Source organism: Terrapene carolina, unplaced genomic scaffold (genome assembly GCF_002925995.2).
Source record: "Terrapene carolina triunguis isolate 2854851 unplaced genomic scaffold, T_m_triunguis-2.0 Scaffold96, whole genome shotgun sequence".
Lineage (NCBI taxonomy): Eukaryota > Metazoa > Chordata > Testudines > Emydidae > Terrapene > Terrapene triunguis.
Genome location: NW_020664447.1, coordinates 38,771,168 through 38,786,288, shown reverse-complemented (window position 1 = coordinate 38,786,288; position 15,121 = coordinate 38,771,168). Strand labels below are relative to the sequence as shown.

The following is a 15,121-nucleotide window of genomic DNA, read 5'->3' as shown; positions in this document are numbered from 1 at the left end:
CCAGTGCCAAGATAGGGATATGCGTTCCGTCTATCGCCCCACCAGAGTTAGGGAACCCCATTGTAGCAAAGCCATCCACTATGACCTGCACATTTCCCAGAGTCACTACCCTTGATAGCAGCAGCTCAGTGATTGCATTGGCTACTTGGATCACAGCAGCCTCCACAGTAGATTTACCCACTCCAAATTGATTCCTGACTGACCGGTAGCTGTCTGGCATTGCAAGCTTCCAGAGGGCTATCGCCACTCGTTTCTCAACTGTGAGGGCTGCTCTCATCTTGGTATTCTTGCTCTTCAGGCAGGGGAAAGCAAGTCACAAAGTTCCATGAAAGTGCCCTTACGCATGCGAAAGTTTTGCAGCCACTGGGAATCATCCCAGACCTGCAACACTATGCGGTCTCACCAGTCTGTGCTTGTTTCCCAGGCCCAGAATCAGCGTTCTACGGCATGAACCTGCCCCATTATCACCATGATGTCCAAATTGCCAGGGCCCATGCTTTGAGAGAAGTCTGTGTCCATGTCCTCATCACTATTGTGATCGCGCTGTCGTTGCCTCCTTGCCTGCTTTTGCAGGTTCTGCACATACTGCAGGATAATGCGCGAGGTGTTTACAATGCTCACAGCAGCAGCGGTGAGCTGAGCGGGCTCCATGCTTGCCATGGTATGGCGTCTGCAGGAGAGCAGAGTTTCAGCGGAAGCGGTGGAGGACGACGGTTAGCACTGTGCACATTTCCCAAGGAAGAACACACGTACCCGGGAGCCCATAACAGACAACACGGAGAAATTTGCTATCGAGGCAAGAGCAGGAGAGCAGAGTTGCAGCAGAAGCGGTAGAGGACGATGGTTAGCACGGCGCACATTTCCCAAGGAAGAACACATTACCCAGTGGCGTAGCCAGCGTATAAGAGGAGGGGGAGCAAACATAAAAAAGGCGCCCCCCCTTGGCTCCTCCTCTGGTCACGCCCCCCTTGGCTCCTCCTCCAGCTGCACCGCTCCTCCCTCCCCCATGGCTCCTCCGGCCCTGCCGTGCCACCCCCGTGGCCTCCCCCCTCGCTCCTCCGGCCGCGGCTGCCGGCCGCCATTCTGCGCCCCCCCCCACTCCTCCAGCCGCGCCCGCCGCCCCCCCATGGCTGCCGACCGCACTGCGGGCCCCCAGTCTGCGCCCCCCCTCGCTCCTCCGGCCGCGGCTGCCGGCCATGCTGCGGGCCGCATGCTGCGCCCCCCGCTCCTCCTGCCGTGCCCGCTGCCCCCCCATGGCTGCCGGCCGCGCTGCGGGCCGCCAGCCTGCGCCCCCCCCTCGCTCCTCCAGCCGCTTTTGGAAAGGCGCCGCTTATGGAACATGTGCTGAGGGGAAGCGGCTGCTTCCCCTGCACCCCGCTAGCTACACTACTGCACGTACCTGGGAGCACATGACAGACAACATGGAGAAATATGCTATTGAGACAATAGCAGCAGAGCAGAGTTGCAGCGGAAGCGGTTTATGACAACGGTTAGCAGTCCTACTGCACCGTCTGCTGCCAGCAGCACCCAGGACATAACAGCGGTGGTGTCAGTGAACTGAGCTGAGCGGGCTGCACGCTTGCCGTGGTATGGTGTCTGCACAGAAAAAAGGTGCGAAACGATTGTCTGCCGTTGCTTTCACAGAGGGAGGGGCGACTGACAACATATACCCAAAACCACCTGCAACAATGTTTTTGCCCCATCAGGCATTGGGAGCTTAACCCAGAATTCCAATGGGTGGCGGAGACTGCGGAAACTATGGGATAGCTACTCACAGTGCACCGCTCTGTAAGTCGATGCTAGCCATGGTAGTGAGGATGCACTCCGTCGACTTATGCAATCGACTATATAAAATCAATTTCTAAAAATCAACTTCTATAATAGCGACCTAATTTCATAGTGTAGACATACCCTCAAAGCAGCAAGGTAAGGCCTCAGCTCTGCCTTTAGAACTAAGCCTAGAGAACTAACTTGTTATGTATTTCAACCAATCAGATCAGCTTCTGTCTCTGAGGATCTATAACTTAAATTATATACAAAAACTAGTATTAGGGTCAAGAAATCAAGGACTTGCAAGACAAAAAATTCCAAACTCTAAGAGTTAACATTAGTGCTTAAATCTGCCTCCTCGTGCACGTGGACTATCTCCAGATTTGGGCCATTCCTGTTTCTGGGGCTTCTCACACACAGGTGGCTGCTGTGAGATGTGGGGTTGGGGAGAGGGATCCCCTTCCCCAGTCTGCAGAACAACTCTACAGACATTCTGTGCAGTAGATTCTGACCCTCTCATGGAGCCTGGGAGCCCTCCACACTCATGGAGGAAGGGCTGGATTTGCCTCTAATCAGGAGGGTCCAGTGGATGACCTATCCTGATTAAGCCCCTTCCTGATTATCCAAATACGCATTGATACCTTCTTTTGCAACTCCTGCCAACACCACACACACACAAAGGACAGTGTCTATGAAGCTCCAGTTAGTCCTCACTAACCTGGAAGAGGGGAGCTCCATATTGTCCTAGAAAGCCCGAGAAAGGCATGTTAATGGAAATAGCTGAACCCAACCAACTTAATATTTGTTCCTTATCAATATTTTCCCCGGGCCCATCTTCCTCATTGTGTTTCACTAAAAACACATCATTGTTGGATACAGTTGATTCCATAGACGATTTAGAACGGGTGATATACAAATATGAACATCAAATAAGATTAGATTAAAATAATTCCTTTGTCCAAAGATATTTGGAAGAAAAAGGAAAGTTTAATTCTTCCTGGTGGTTTGAAGGGGCTGATTCTGGAAGGGGCTGAGCACCCTCCACTCCTACTGAAGTCAGTCAAGTGGAGGGTGCTCAGCTGCTCTCAAGAGGTGCACAATATCTTGCATGATTGGGTCCTAATGGAACTGGCTTGCTGTGACCAGAGTGTATTTTAGATATAGAAGAAATTGATCCTTTTTTTGACCTTCCACAAACGAGGAGTTGTCCTGTAGTGACACCTTCTGGGCAAGTTAAAGATACACATTTGTGACTCTTCTGTACTGACTACTCACAGATTTGTATGGCCTTGATCCTCCTCCTTTTTAAAGTCAGTGGCAAGACTCTCACTGACTTCAGTAGGAGCAGGACTGGGCCTTCTTACTGCCCATGCTTCTAGTACTTTCTTCTCAGCTGCAGGTTACACAGTTCAGTCAGGACACTGCTCTTCGTGACAGCTGCTGCTAAAGGAAGCAGCTCTCTGTTTATGTTCCTCTAAATGGAAGGTTTTACATAGCAGAGTAGAAAATATCAACTAATTGTGTTTTAATCTAAGCAAAATGGTGGTGATGTGATCTCTTGTTAAAGGATCACCTCGCTAGTGTATTCAGGCAACAAGCCAGCATGTCTGATGCCAAACCAACAATACCCAATATGCTACTGTTATCAAATATGGAGGGGAAACACCTACTTTGGTGCCAAGATATGGATGCTGTTTTCCACTCAGAAACTGTTGTTGACATTTTAAAACAAAAACAAAAACAAAAAAAACTTCAACAGAAGCACTGAAGTAAAAACAACAACAACCCAGCAATTGTTTTCCTTGTTTGTTATGAAATAGGCATCATTTCTTGTTATGACTTTCCTCAACACAACTTCACAAAAAATATTGATGTTTTTTCCTCCAGCTTGGGGACTAATAGCATAAGAAAGGCTTTGGAGTTCTGCACTGAATGATTGCATTAGCACGAAGGAATAGAGATCTGTGTCTGTACAGCACCTAGCACAATGGGGTCCTAGTCCATGACTAAGGCTCCTAGGCACTAGGGTAATACAAATAAATAATTATTCCATTCTGAGCCGGTACAGCTATGTGTACATCTAACCCTTTTTATTTTATATGCAATCCATTGACTAGAAGAACTCAGATTTAACTTTATAAAAGCATGTTCATTATAACAAGAATGGTGATTAATTCTTCAGTGTTTGGTACACAGTGACTTGTGTTGCTAAAGCAAGTTATAATGGCTTTTTCAATAATAGTCTATTTACTTATAGATTTAAACAATGTTCTGCTGGAAAATTTCTGACCAGCTATAGCGAATGTTAAAGGTGTGCAGAGTCTATTTTCAGGAGCTTAGTTAACGTGCTATTATGTCTTTTACTCAATGCCTAGGGACTTATGCGATAGGCACAGGTTTCAAAATTGGTAAACAAATAAAATGTGGCCACAGCCCCATTCTGCCTGTATAATTGAGAACAAGGCAATCAACTGCAGAGGGTTGTTTGGGTTTTTTTGAGGGGCGGGGTGGTGGAACTTAACCAGAAGTTTCTAGTCATCAATCAAGTGCTAGCAAATATACGAATGGCCATCCTGCATCAGAACAATGGTCCATGTAGCTCAGTATCCTGTCTTCCGACAGTGGCCAATGCCAGGTGATTCAGAGGGGATGAATAGAACAGATAATTATCAAGTAATCCATCCCCTGTCACCCTTCCCAGCTTCTGGAAAACAGAGTCTAGGGACTCTTCAGAGCATGGTTTTGTATCCCTGTCCATCCTGGCTAATTGCCATTGATGGACTGTATCCTCCATAAACTTATCTCATTCTTTTTTGAACCCTGTTAGTCTTGGCCTTCACAACATCCTCTGGCAAAGAGTTCCACAGGTTGACTGTGCATTGTGTAAAGAAATATTTCCTTTGTGTTTGTTTTAAACCTGCTGCCTATTCATTTCATTTGGTGACCCCCTAGTTCTTGTGTTATGAGGAGTAAATAACACTTCCTTATTTACTTTCCCTCCTTAGTCGTCTCTTTACCAAGCTGAAAAGTCTCAGTCTTATTAATCTCTTCTCATATGGAAGCTGTGCCATACCCCTAATCATTTTTGTTGCCCTTTTCTGTACCTTTTCCAATTCCAATATCTTTTTTGAGATGGGGCGACCAGATCTGCACACAGTATTCAAGATGTGGGTGTACCATGGATTTATATATAGGGGGGAGGGATAGCTCAGTGGTTTGAGCGTTGGCCTGCTAAACCCAGGGTTGTGAGTTCAATCCTTGAGGGGGCCATTTGGGGATTGATCCTGCTTTGAGCAGGGGGTTGGACTAGATGATCTCCTGAGGTCCCTTCCAACCCTAATATTCTATGATTCTATATAAAGGCAATATGATATTTTCTATCTTATTATCTATTACTTTCCTAATGTTTCCCAACATATTGGGGTTTTATTTTTGATACAATCATTTTAATGCAAACTTGAGACCTGATCCTGCAAGGTGATGAGTGCCCACTGATGTCAGTAGGAACTGGACATTCACCACCCTGCAAGACTGAGTTCCAAGTGTGGCCCTTGGGTTCTTGGCTAGAGTGAGCCTGGATGGACTCAGACTTCACCACATAGTGTTGGAAGGCAGTGCATTAAGGGTGGAATTTGTAAAGCACTCAGTGTTGGCCTAATTTTGCCCAATATGAGTTCCGCCATTCACTTCAATGGCAGCAGAATTAGGTCTGTGCCAAGCCCTTTTGAAAATCCCATCCTAAAGTAGTGTCTTTGGAATCAAAGCCAATGGTTGATTAATGCTGAAGTGAGTCAACCTCAGCCCCTGTGATGATCTTATGTATAGGACCTGAAGAACAAGCTTGCACAGCTGATGTGGAACGACTGGAACTTGGAGGTGCGCCAGGCAGCTGCCCTGGCACTGGGGCAGATGAAGCTTGGGAAAGAAGTCCACGACCAGCTCAGGTGAGAGTTAACCATCTTGGCAGATTTGCTATGGGGAAGTGGAGATCTGAACTATTATCACCCAAATTTCTTGGTCACTTTTTCCATCAGTGTAGCACTACCTAGCAACAATTGCACTAGTATTTCCTTTGCTAAATGGTGGAACCTAGTTAGACACTAGATTGTCAATGGACTACCCACAGGGCTGCTACAGTACTATATAATTTGGAATTATGGCATATTCTGTAATCGTAATCTATGACTGTAACCAGGCTTTCAAATACATACTGTATTTAGGGGCTTCTTTATTTACAATTACAGCCATAATAATTGCAAGCGCATCCCTTTGCATGTGTACGTCTGTTCTTGACTTGACCTAGAAACTCTCATGGGAAAGCAGTTACTGTATATATTTGTGCATAAGATATTTACATTAAAATTTCAGCCCACTAACATGGGCTCAGCCTATAATAGGGCCCAGTACTGTAGATCAATTATATTGATCCACTTACCACCCCAATCGGTAAGCATGAGAGAGCGAGGTGATGGCAGAGTTAGGGAATAAAACTGTGGGACCCAAGGCAACATTGAAAGCCAGACAAGTCATGGGCCAGCAGCTGAAAAGAGAGAGGAGTTTGGGGCAAGTTTTGTGGAGCCCACTTACATGAATCACTCACTTTTGTTAGATTCTGTCTTACAAAATGATGGGCTCTGTCCAGTTTATATGTGGGTTAGCTTATATGTGAATATATTGGTAAGTATTCACAGGCAGCCCTTCTATACTCAGAGGAGACGCTTGCCAGCAGTAAGGAGTCTCTGAATGTTCACATTGGGCATAACCAGTGCTATAACAGGCCTGATCCTATGTGACGTGTTAAATATAGGTCTGTTACACGGAGTGACCCCTGGAGTGCTGGGACTCATTACAGTGGGACTAAAGGGCTGAGTCTTTTTTTTTTTTTAAATGGGCGGTGAACAGGAGAGAAACCTTCTAATAGGGATGTAATGAATAATAATGCCCAGTCAGGATAATCCTCCCATTTTTGTGTGCATCTGTCTGGACCATGCAGACCAGGCCCAGCAGTTGTTTATTCAAAATTCCTTTGTGCTCTCAGGGTGAAGCTGAACAGAGGCGATTGCCGGATGAAGGTGGAAGCTCTCTCGTTGATTGGCTGGCTACGGCTTATGACAGCGAAGTTGCTCCCGGGCTTCCTTCAGTGCTTCTCCAATGACTTTGTTGCAGTCCGAAGAGAAGCTTGCCTTACAGCTGGCGCACTCAGGATCAAAGATGAAATGGTAAGTAGTAATTAAAAAATAAATAAATAAAAAAAGCCCGATAAAGATCCTGAACACAAAGGAAAAACAAGATTTTTTTCCCCTTTATTAATGCTCATTCTAATTTTTGTGTCCCTTGTTCAAGATGGAATGTGCTTATGTGCATCACTCACTTTTGATAGTTTCTATCTTACAAAATGACAGGGACTGATGGCACTAAAGAGTTAAATTATTGTGGGTTGTGAGTATTTCTTCCCATATACAATAAGAAAGCCATGTATCTCTAAAATGTTGGGCAGAAACATGCATGCTGGGAATCTGCCCACAGGTACATAAAATGGATCTAGGGGACAATAAACCCAGGGCCGGCTCCAGGCACCAGCTTGCCAAGCAGGTGCTTGGGGCGGCCACTCCGGAGAGGGGCGGCACGTCCAGCTATTCGGCGGCAATTCGGCGGACGGTCCCTCATTCCCGCTCGGAGCAAAGGACCTCCCGCCGAATTGCCGCCGCAGATCGCGATCGCGGCTGCTTTTTTTTTGCGCCGCTTGGGGCGGCAAAAACCCTGGAGCCGGCCCTGAATAAACCTCTTTGTGCCAAAAAGAACTGCCTCTTCTCACCCCACTTACACAAACCTTCACCCAGAACGCTAATCAAACGGGAACTTCTATAAGGCTTGGAAAAGTTTGATTAACTTTTAGAATCATAATTTTTTCAGGTTTGCATTCAATTCTGCAGTCCCTGGTTAGAACCCAGAGCAGAACCCTGGAAGTGAAGCTCTTGGTACAGTATGTGTGTGTCCCACTGTAAAATCAAATGCAGGTGGTGGCCTTCAGTTGCAAATTAAAACAGGGAAAAGAAACCAGACTGGTAATTCTAGCACTATCCAGGCAGGTACTGGATTCTGCAGGAAACAGTGCCCTATCTGGAGGGCCATGGGGGCTTTTGCTAGAATAAGTGACTTCCTCTAGAGATTAACACTCATGAGGCCACACTGCCCATGAACACAAACCTGGTATGCCCCTGCAATAAAACCCATTTGAAGGGGTCTTCTGGCTCTTCTCCCCAAATCACCATCTCTACCCTGTATGACTGTGTGTGTATTGTGTCCGGTATTGTTTTCACTTGTGCCTTTAGGCTGTTAGCTCTTTAGGACAGTGATTTGTTCATTATTGGGTGTGGGTCACATCCTGTATAGTATCACACATTTATATGATGCTATATAAATAATAAAGCATGATGATAATATCTACTAACAGCTGTATCCTTCCACCTCAGGTGCTAACGTGCCTCTTTAAGATGATGCAGACTGACCCTCATTGGAAAATCAAGGCTTTTGCCATCAGAGGTATTGTAGTTAGTTGCTGAAGACCTATTGCTTTAATAGGATATTTTTTGTTTATTGTAAAAAGCGACAAAGAGTCCTGTGGCACCTTATAGACTCACAGACGTATTGGAGCATAAGCTTTCATGGGTGAATATGCTCCAATACGTCTGTGAGTCTATAAGGTGCCACAGGACTCTCTGTTGCTTTTTACAGATCCAGACTAACACAGCTATCCCTTTGATACTTTGTTTATTGTGAGGATTTTAATATTTTAGTTTTTTAAATTATATTTAAGATTTCAAAATCTGCAAGTTTAATGTCAGACATGGCACATGTGAACAGACAACAATTCTAATGGTAATAGAAATACTAAAGCAGCATCTTTGAAATAGAATACTAGTCTAACAAAGTACACAAATTCTGAACCTCTGCTACGTGACCAGCAAATAGTAGCTTTTAACATTTTAAATGTAACTACTTCCATGGATCCCATACCAGGAGAAAAAGCTCCTTCACTGGTGGATTTGCAAATGGGGCACCATGGTAATCCCAAACTTCTCAATCCACTAAGAGAACCAATCCTTCCAATTCTCCAAATTCCTTAATAACCAATATTTAAGTATTAGGGTCCAGTGCAGTAAATGAACTCAATCTGCTTTGCATCCTCCCTCTCTCCCTTCTGCAAAAGTTTTTAAGTGGTTTAGAACATCACGAGAAGACTTGGATAGATTTATTTTGGTTTTTAAAAATACATTGACTCGCAACAATATTATTGCTGACTGAGAATTCTAAACTGTGCATGTGCCAGGGCCATAAAGCATTAGTCTCAAAAAATCATATGAATGATAATATCCTTCATAATTCTACCTCAGCTTTCCTCTGAGGAGTTTTGGCCCAGATCCTCAAAGATATTTAGGCTCCTAACTTCCATCGAAGTCAATGGAAGTTAGGAAGTTAAATACCTTTAAGGCCCAAATCCTTAATGTACACAACAAACATTCATTAAGTCTTGCAACCCTACGGCAAGTACTAGCTCCATATTGTAGATGGGGAAACAGTCAAAGAGAACTTATGTGGCTTCCCTTTGTTCCAGACACCACCCAGAAAATGGTGATGGGTGATTGGGCCTCCACTTCTAGAATGCTCACCTGTTGGGTTCCTCAAAGTTCTATTCCCCACTGCTCTCTTTTTTCATCATTTCATGAAGCCAAGAGGGGAAGCCTGAGGATCTATGTCTCAGGTCTCAAATGCCAACAATACAAAGAAAGAACCTTGCTCTACATCTCCTTCACCTGGATGCAAATAAGACCATATTCCAACTATCCCAGTGCCTGGCTAAAAGGCAGCTGGCTGAAGCTGAACGCAGGCAAGATGGAGGTGATATTGCATGGAAGAAGGAAACATTTTGAAGAGTTAGTATCCCATCCCCCTCTATTGAGGCTGTCTGCCTCCAGATTGTCAAATCAGTTTGAAGCCTCGGGCTCCTTATTAATACCGGAGGCTCAAAGAGCTACAGCTGCAAAAAATGCATTCTTCTACCTCAGGCTAGTTAGAAGATTGCACCCAATCCTTTGGCCATGATGATCCATACATTTGTGTGTTGTACAGTGCAGGTTGGATTTACTGCAGGTCACTAAAGTTAGATACAAGATGAGCCCACAAACTTTTTTTTTTTTTTTTAAAAGCTTCAATGCAGCAGATTATCTAACTCCAGCCATCAAAAGCACATCACCCTGGGGCAATGACAGCTGACAGGGAGCCAGAAGAGCAGCAGCAGTCCCTGTAGGCAAACTCCTATTTTCACACTGAAGCAGGGTCCCTTCCTTATGTGGCCGCCATAGATCCATAGAGTTGCGAGGGAACAAAAATGTACAGTCCTTCAAACCCGAGAAGACAATTCCAAGATAACTTTGGGTTTTTCCATGGGCTGGCAGTGATTTGGGGCGCATACATCTATCTCTCCTAAGTAGTGATCCCCCATTACCATAGTGTCTGAGTGCCTCACAATCTTGAATGTATTTATCCTCACAACACAGACATAGAGAGGCTAAGTGACTTGCCCAAAGTTAGACACAAAGTCTGTGGCAGAGCAAGCAATTGAACCCAGATCTCCTGAATCCCAGCTAGTGGCCTAACCACTGGAAAATCCTTCCTCTCTGGGGAATACATAACACAGTTATGATGTTATGGTTGGAATAGATGCAATTTTTAGACATGGAGGATGCTGAGCCTTTTGACTACTATTCTCAATGTCAAAATAGTGTATTTACATATCCCCGAACACCTCCTTTTTCTGTATCTCGGCAGCCTATTATTTGCATCCTGTATTACTTTCTTAGAGCTTCCTTCCCAATACGCTGTCACTCAGTGAAATTAGAAAGCAATACATTTAGAACAAATGTTTTTAAATGTTACTTTCATCACCCTAGAGTCTTGTAGATTTTGATGCCATAGAATGTGCACAAATCAAACTGTGACTGGATTTCTAAAAAGAATGGGATAACATTATGATGGTGATATTTGTAGATTGGTGTAAGGCTAAAATAGGTGTAATCAAATTCCATGCTTCAGGATATAAGCTGATTGCTACAGAGGTAAGCAAAGAATCTCCACCTCTTCCCGTTTCCCAAGCAACACTGCACAATTGACAAAGCACATTGGGTTTTTTTGTTTGTTTGTTTTTTAAACCTTTGTCTGTAGCATGACATATTAGCTACTTGTTGGAGGTATCTTCTGTCCTGTTTGGCAAATGCTGTGTTCCTAAAATTCCACAAGCAGGAAGCCCTTACCAATCCCAATAAATAGAAAGAAGCATATCCGTTAATGCAACCAAACCCCGGCATGAAAAAATTCAAAGAAAAGCGCTTGTTTTCCCCTTTTATGACAGCACTGGGCCAAATAGGCCATGTGACCCCCCAGCTGAAACATCATCTTCTTTGGGCTGTTCATCATGAGGAGGAACCTGGAGTACGAAGAGAGGCCTGTCGTAGCATCATCACCCTCCAGCTGCAGGATGAAAGTGTTCAGGCCATCTTATTGGAGAGGTTGATTCTGGAGCCAAATGAGATGGTCAGAGAGTAAGTAGCTAGGCTCCAAAAGGAAAACATGCTCGGGGCAAAATAAAGCCTTTCTCTCATTATGGTTTTGTCAGTGGATACTCCCCAGGGCTCTGAGCATGTGTAGTGTGCTCTCCTTCCTTCTGAGGGATGCTGCTTTCTTTCCTAATAAACCCTGCATGCTCACAACATAGCAGGGATGGTGGAACATATAATTTCCTCCCAGGATGCTCCTTGAGTCAATTGCTAAGGGGTTTCTAAAGACTAATTTGGTCACCCCCCACATTAACCCCTCTCTTACTGTCTCCAAAACCTACCTTTCAAAGTAGCTGACGTTTGCTAGCTGGGGTTGGGGGAAGATGGAAGGAGGCACAAGTGTTCTGTCACACCAGTATTCCAACTCCCTGCACCCACTTCATGAAGCTCTTAGAATCAATATCTGCCAAGACTTCTGGAGACAGTTCCATGGGTGCCATAATTAAACCCCTCCTGTCACTCAGCTTGTCCAGTCCATTCCACACTTGATGTTGGATGTCTTACTAAAGTAGGGAGGATTGGGCAGACTTTTCTATTTGAACATAACTTCTCAAGGGAGACAGAATATAAATACCCCAATTCCATGATTCTTGAACTGTGGTCCATGGACCACTTGCTAGTGGTTTGGGGAGAGTTGGCAAGTCACATGGTGTCAGCTATTGTCTTTGTCCAACATTAAATGAAGCAAAAAAGATTTTCCCAATATTGATTTTTTCCCCATATAAATGATTGTCACAGTAGTCACTGGTATGTTTTGAGAGCCCAAACAGGAAGGTAAGTATCCTAGGAAAAGCTCTCTATTAAGTTATGCTCTGTGCTCTGGAAAACATTTGAGAATTCTTGCCCTAACTGGAATTTGACCATCACATTCTCTCCCGACGAAAGATGCTATCAGATCATTAAAGACCAGGGTCCTGTTCTGTTCTCATTGATGCCAGTTTTACATTAGTGTGACGCTATTGGCTTCAATAGTTACACCATAGCTATACCTATGTAACTGAGATCTGGCCACAAGTGGTCAAGATTATCAGTTTTACTTCTCATCTGAAAGTGTGCCCCAGCATCATGTCCCCTAACATGCTACGGCATTGCTTCAGTACCAACACAAAGGGGGGGGGGATTCTTAAATATGTTTGTTAAATCACATTTTAAAATACCAATGTATTGAGTTCCTAACACTGCTTCCAGCAGTACTTAACAAATCATTAAAGCTGGTTATCTTGCCTCCTTGCTCCCTTCTCTCATCTGCTGCCTCTGCAATTCTGTTCTCACTCCCCTGCCAGTCCTCTGAAGCCCGGACCAACTGGTGGGCCATGCCAATGTGGAAACACTATCCCTTCCTTCAGCAGCTCACAGTGATAGCCGCTGCTTGCGCTGCTTCACATGTGTATGTGAGGTAAATGAGAGAAGGCAGCACGGATTGGAGGACTTGGCTGGTTCCCAGGTAGCACATTAACTTCATTGCTCTTTGTAGCTCTTGCTTTTCCTTCAAGCTTCTGCTATGCATGAGTAACAAGTCCTCTATCACTTCTGTTTAGGGAAATGAATAAAGCTGTGAAGGTTCTAAATTTTCAACATACAGAGGAACAGGAAATGATTCAGAAGATCAAGAATGAGGTGAAGAGACACTGAGAGCCCAGCTCATAGAGGAAATGTGGTCAGGGCTTTTGGTTGGAAGATAGGGGAATACAACTTCATATTTGGAGGTGGTTAGAAGGCAACTGATCTCTCTCCCCCGCACACAGAGCTAATACATTTGAGGGGAAGGAGATGTCACCATCTCAGCTAGAGGATGGATGTTCCATTAGAGCAGGGGTGGCCAACCTGTGGCTCCAGAGCCACATGCGGCTCTTCAGAAGTTAATATGTGGCTCCTTGTATAGGCACCGACTCTGGGGCTGGAGCTACAGGCACCAACTTTCCAATGTGTCGGGGGATGCTCACTGCTCAACCCCTGGCTCTGCCACAGGCCCTGCCTGCACTCCACCCCTTCCCGCCCCCTCCCCTGAGCCTGCTGTGCCCTCATTCCTCCCCCTCTCCCCCAGAGCCTCCTGCATGCCACAAGACAATTGATCGGGAGGTGTGGGGAGGGAGGGGGAGGTGCTGATCAGTGGGGCTGCCGGTGGGTGGGAGGTGCTGGGAGCGGGGTGGAGGAGCTGATGTGGGGGCTGCTGATGTATTACTGTGGCTCTTTAGCAATGTACATTGGTAAATTCTGGCTCCTTCTCAGGCTCAGGTTGGCCACCCCTGCATTAGAGCTTGGTCAAGAGATAGTAAATGACATCACTTAGATGGGGGAATAAGATCCAATGTGGATAAAGTCTCACTATGACATAATGCCCCTGCATCTGTAGCTCAAAACTGCACTGGCCTTTTTTGTTATCATATCACACTGCAGCCTTGGATTAATTTACTGACAGCTTCTCAGAATTGGAATATTAAATATTGCTTCAGGGAGAAGTCAGCACAGAGAGGAATTTCAAGTCTCTGTCCCAGGTGCATGTGATCACTCATATTATGTGCACTATACAGCATTTTATCTAATGGTAGGCACAACCACATTCAGAAAGAACTGAATATAAAATATTTCTCATTTTCCTCCTTAAAAGTAGGGATTTTTTTAAAAATTGTCAAATAATGCTTTCTCCTAGATATATGTAGTTCAGCATATATTCAGGGCCCTGTGTAATATGTGGCTGTACTGCCTCATTCCATCTTTTCCCCCTGCATTCCAGGGGCACAGCCATGGGTGGGCTGTAGCCCACCCACTCAGCATCCAGGCCCACTCAAATCTGAGTAGAGGTGTAGTGCTGCCACAGCGGCCCGGAGTGTCACTCGGGCACCTGAAATCCAGGACAGAGCTATGCGCCCGCCCTTTAGAAAGCTACGCTCCGGCAGCTCTGCCTTGCCGTTTTCTGAGCCGCCCCATGCGCATGCCCAGCTCGGCAGGTGAAGCCCTGTGTCTGGGGGCACCACAGCTACGAAGAGGGCGTGGCGTCGGGGGAGAAGCTGAGCTAGCAAAGTCTGTCATTGCCTGTCCACACAAAAGTTGGAGCCCACCTAAATTTCCACTGCTAGCTATACCGCTGCTGTATTCTGCAGACGTGTTCCAGAATCAGAACTTGCAATGAAAATCTTTCAAACATCTACTGAAAGTACCCAATGCAGTGTTGTCTTCCTGAGTCTGTAGCCAGCCTGCACAAATAGCTCTAAGAAAAGTCTGAGCTGCCCCATTCATCTCATTAGGGTATTTAAACAACAATTTTGTTGGCTGTTCCACTGCTGATCAGTTTGGGCCAGATTGTAATAAATTTACCCATGCTAAACAGTACCTTACACTTACAGCATGAGTAAGTCTATAGAAGTCAACAAAACTAAGAGGGGAGTAATGCCCAGATCCACAAAGGGACTTGGCACCTAAACCCCAGGTTTAGGCACCTAAGTCTCAGTTTTTGGTGCTACTGTGATCCACCAAACCCCTGCTCAGCTGCTGCCTAACCCTGTAAGCAGCTAAACTCACTGTAAAAGTTCCCCAGCTGCCTTTGGGCATGCACACTGCTACCTCACTATAGGCATCCAGACACCTATCTCCTAGCTAACCAGATAGGAAGAGGAATGCCTATCTCCCCTGGGCTCTGATGCAGTAGGCAGCAATGGTGGTGTCCATCTTATAACTTTCAGCCCAGTACTAGTTAGAACACTCCTTGTGGATGTAGAAGACCCAGGTTCATTTCCCGC

General features: G+C 45.4%; 1 protein-coding gene across 1 annotated transcript in view; it reads left to right on the top strand.

Annotated features, from left to right (window-relative positions):
- The window catches only part of HEATR4 (HEAT repeat containing 4), a 45,922-nt gene that overhangs the window by 16,942 nt on the left and 13,859 nt on the right, over positions 1-15,121 (top strand). The window contains exons 9-13 of the mRNA XM_024197521.1: positions 5,596-5,714; positions 6,809-6,989; positions 8,244-8,313; positions 11,180-11,369; positions 12,923-13,001. Of these exons, the coding sequence (XP_024053289.1) occupies positions 5,596-5,714; positions 6,809-6,989; positions 8,244-8,313; positions 11,180-11,369; positions 12,923-13,001 (639 nt within the window). The remainder of the gene's footprint in view (positions 1-5,595; positions 5,715-6,808; positions 6,990-8,243; positions 8,314-11,179; positions 11,370-12,922; positions 13,002-15,121) is intronic.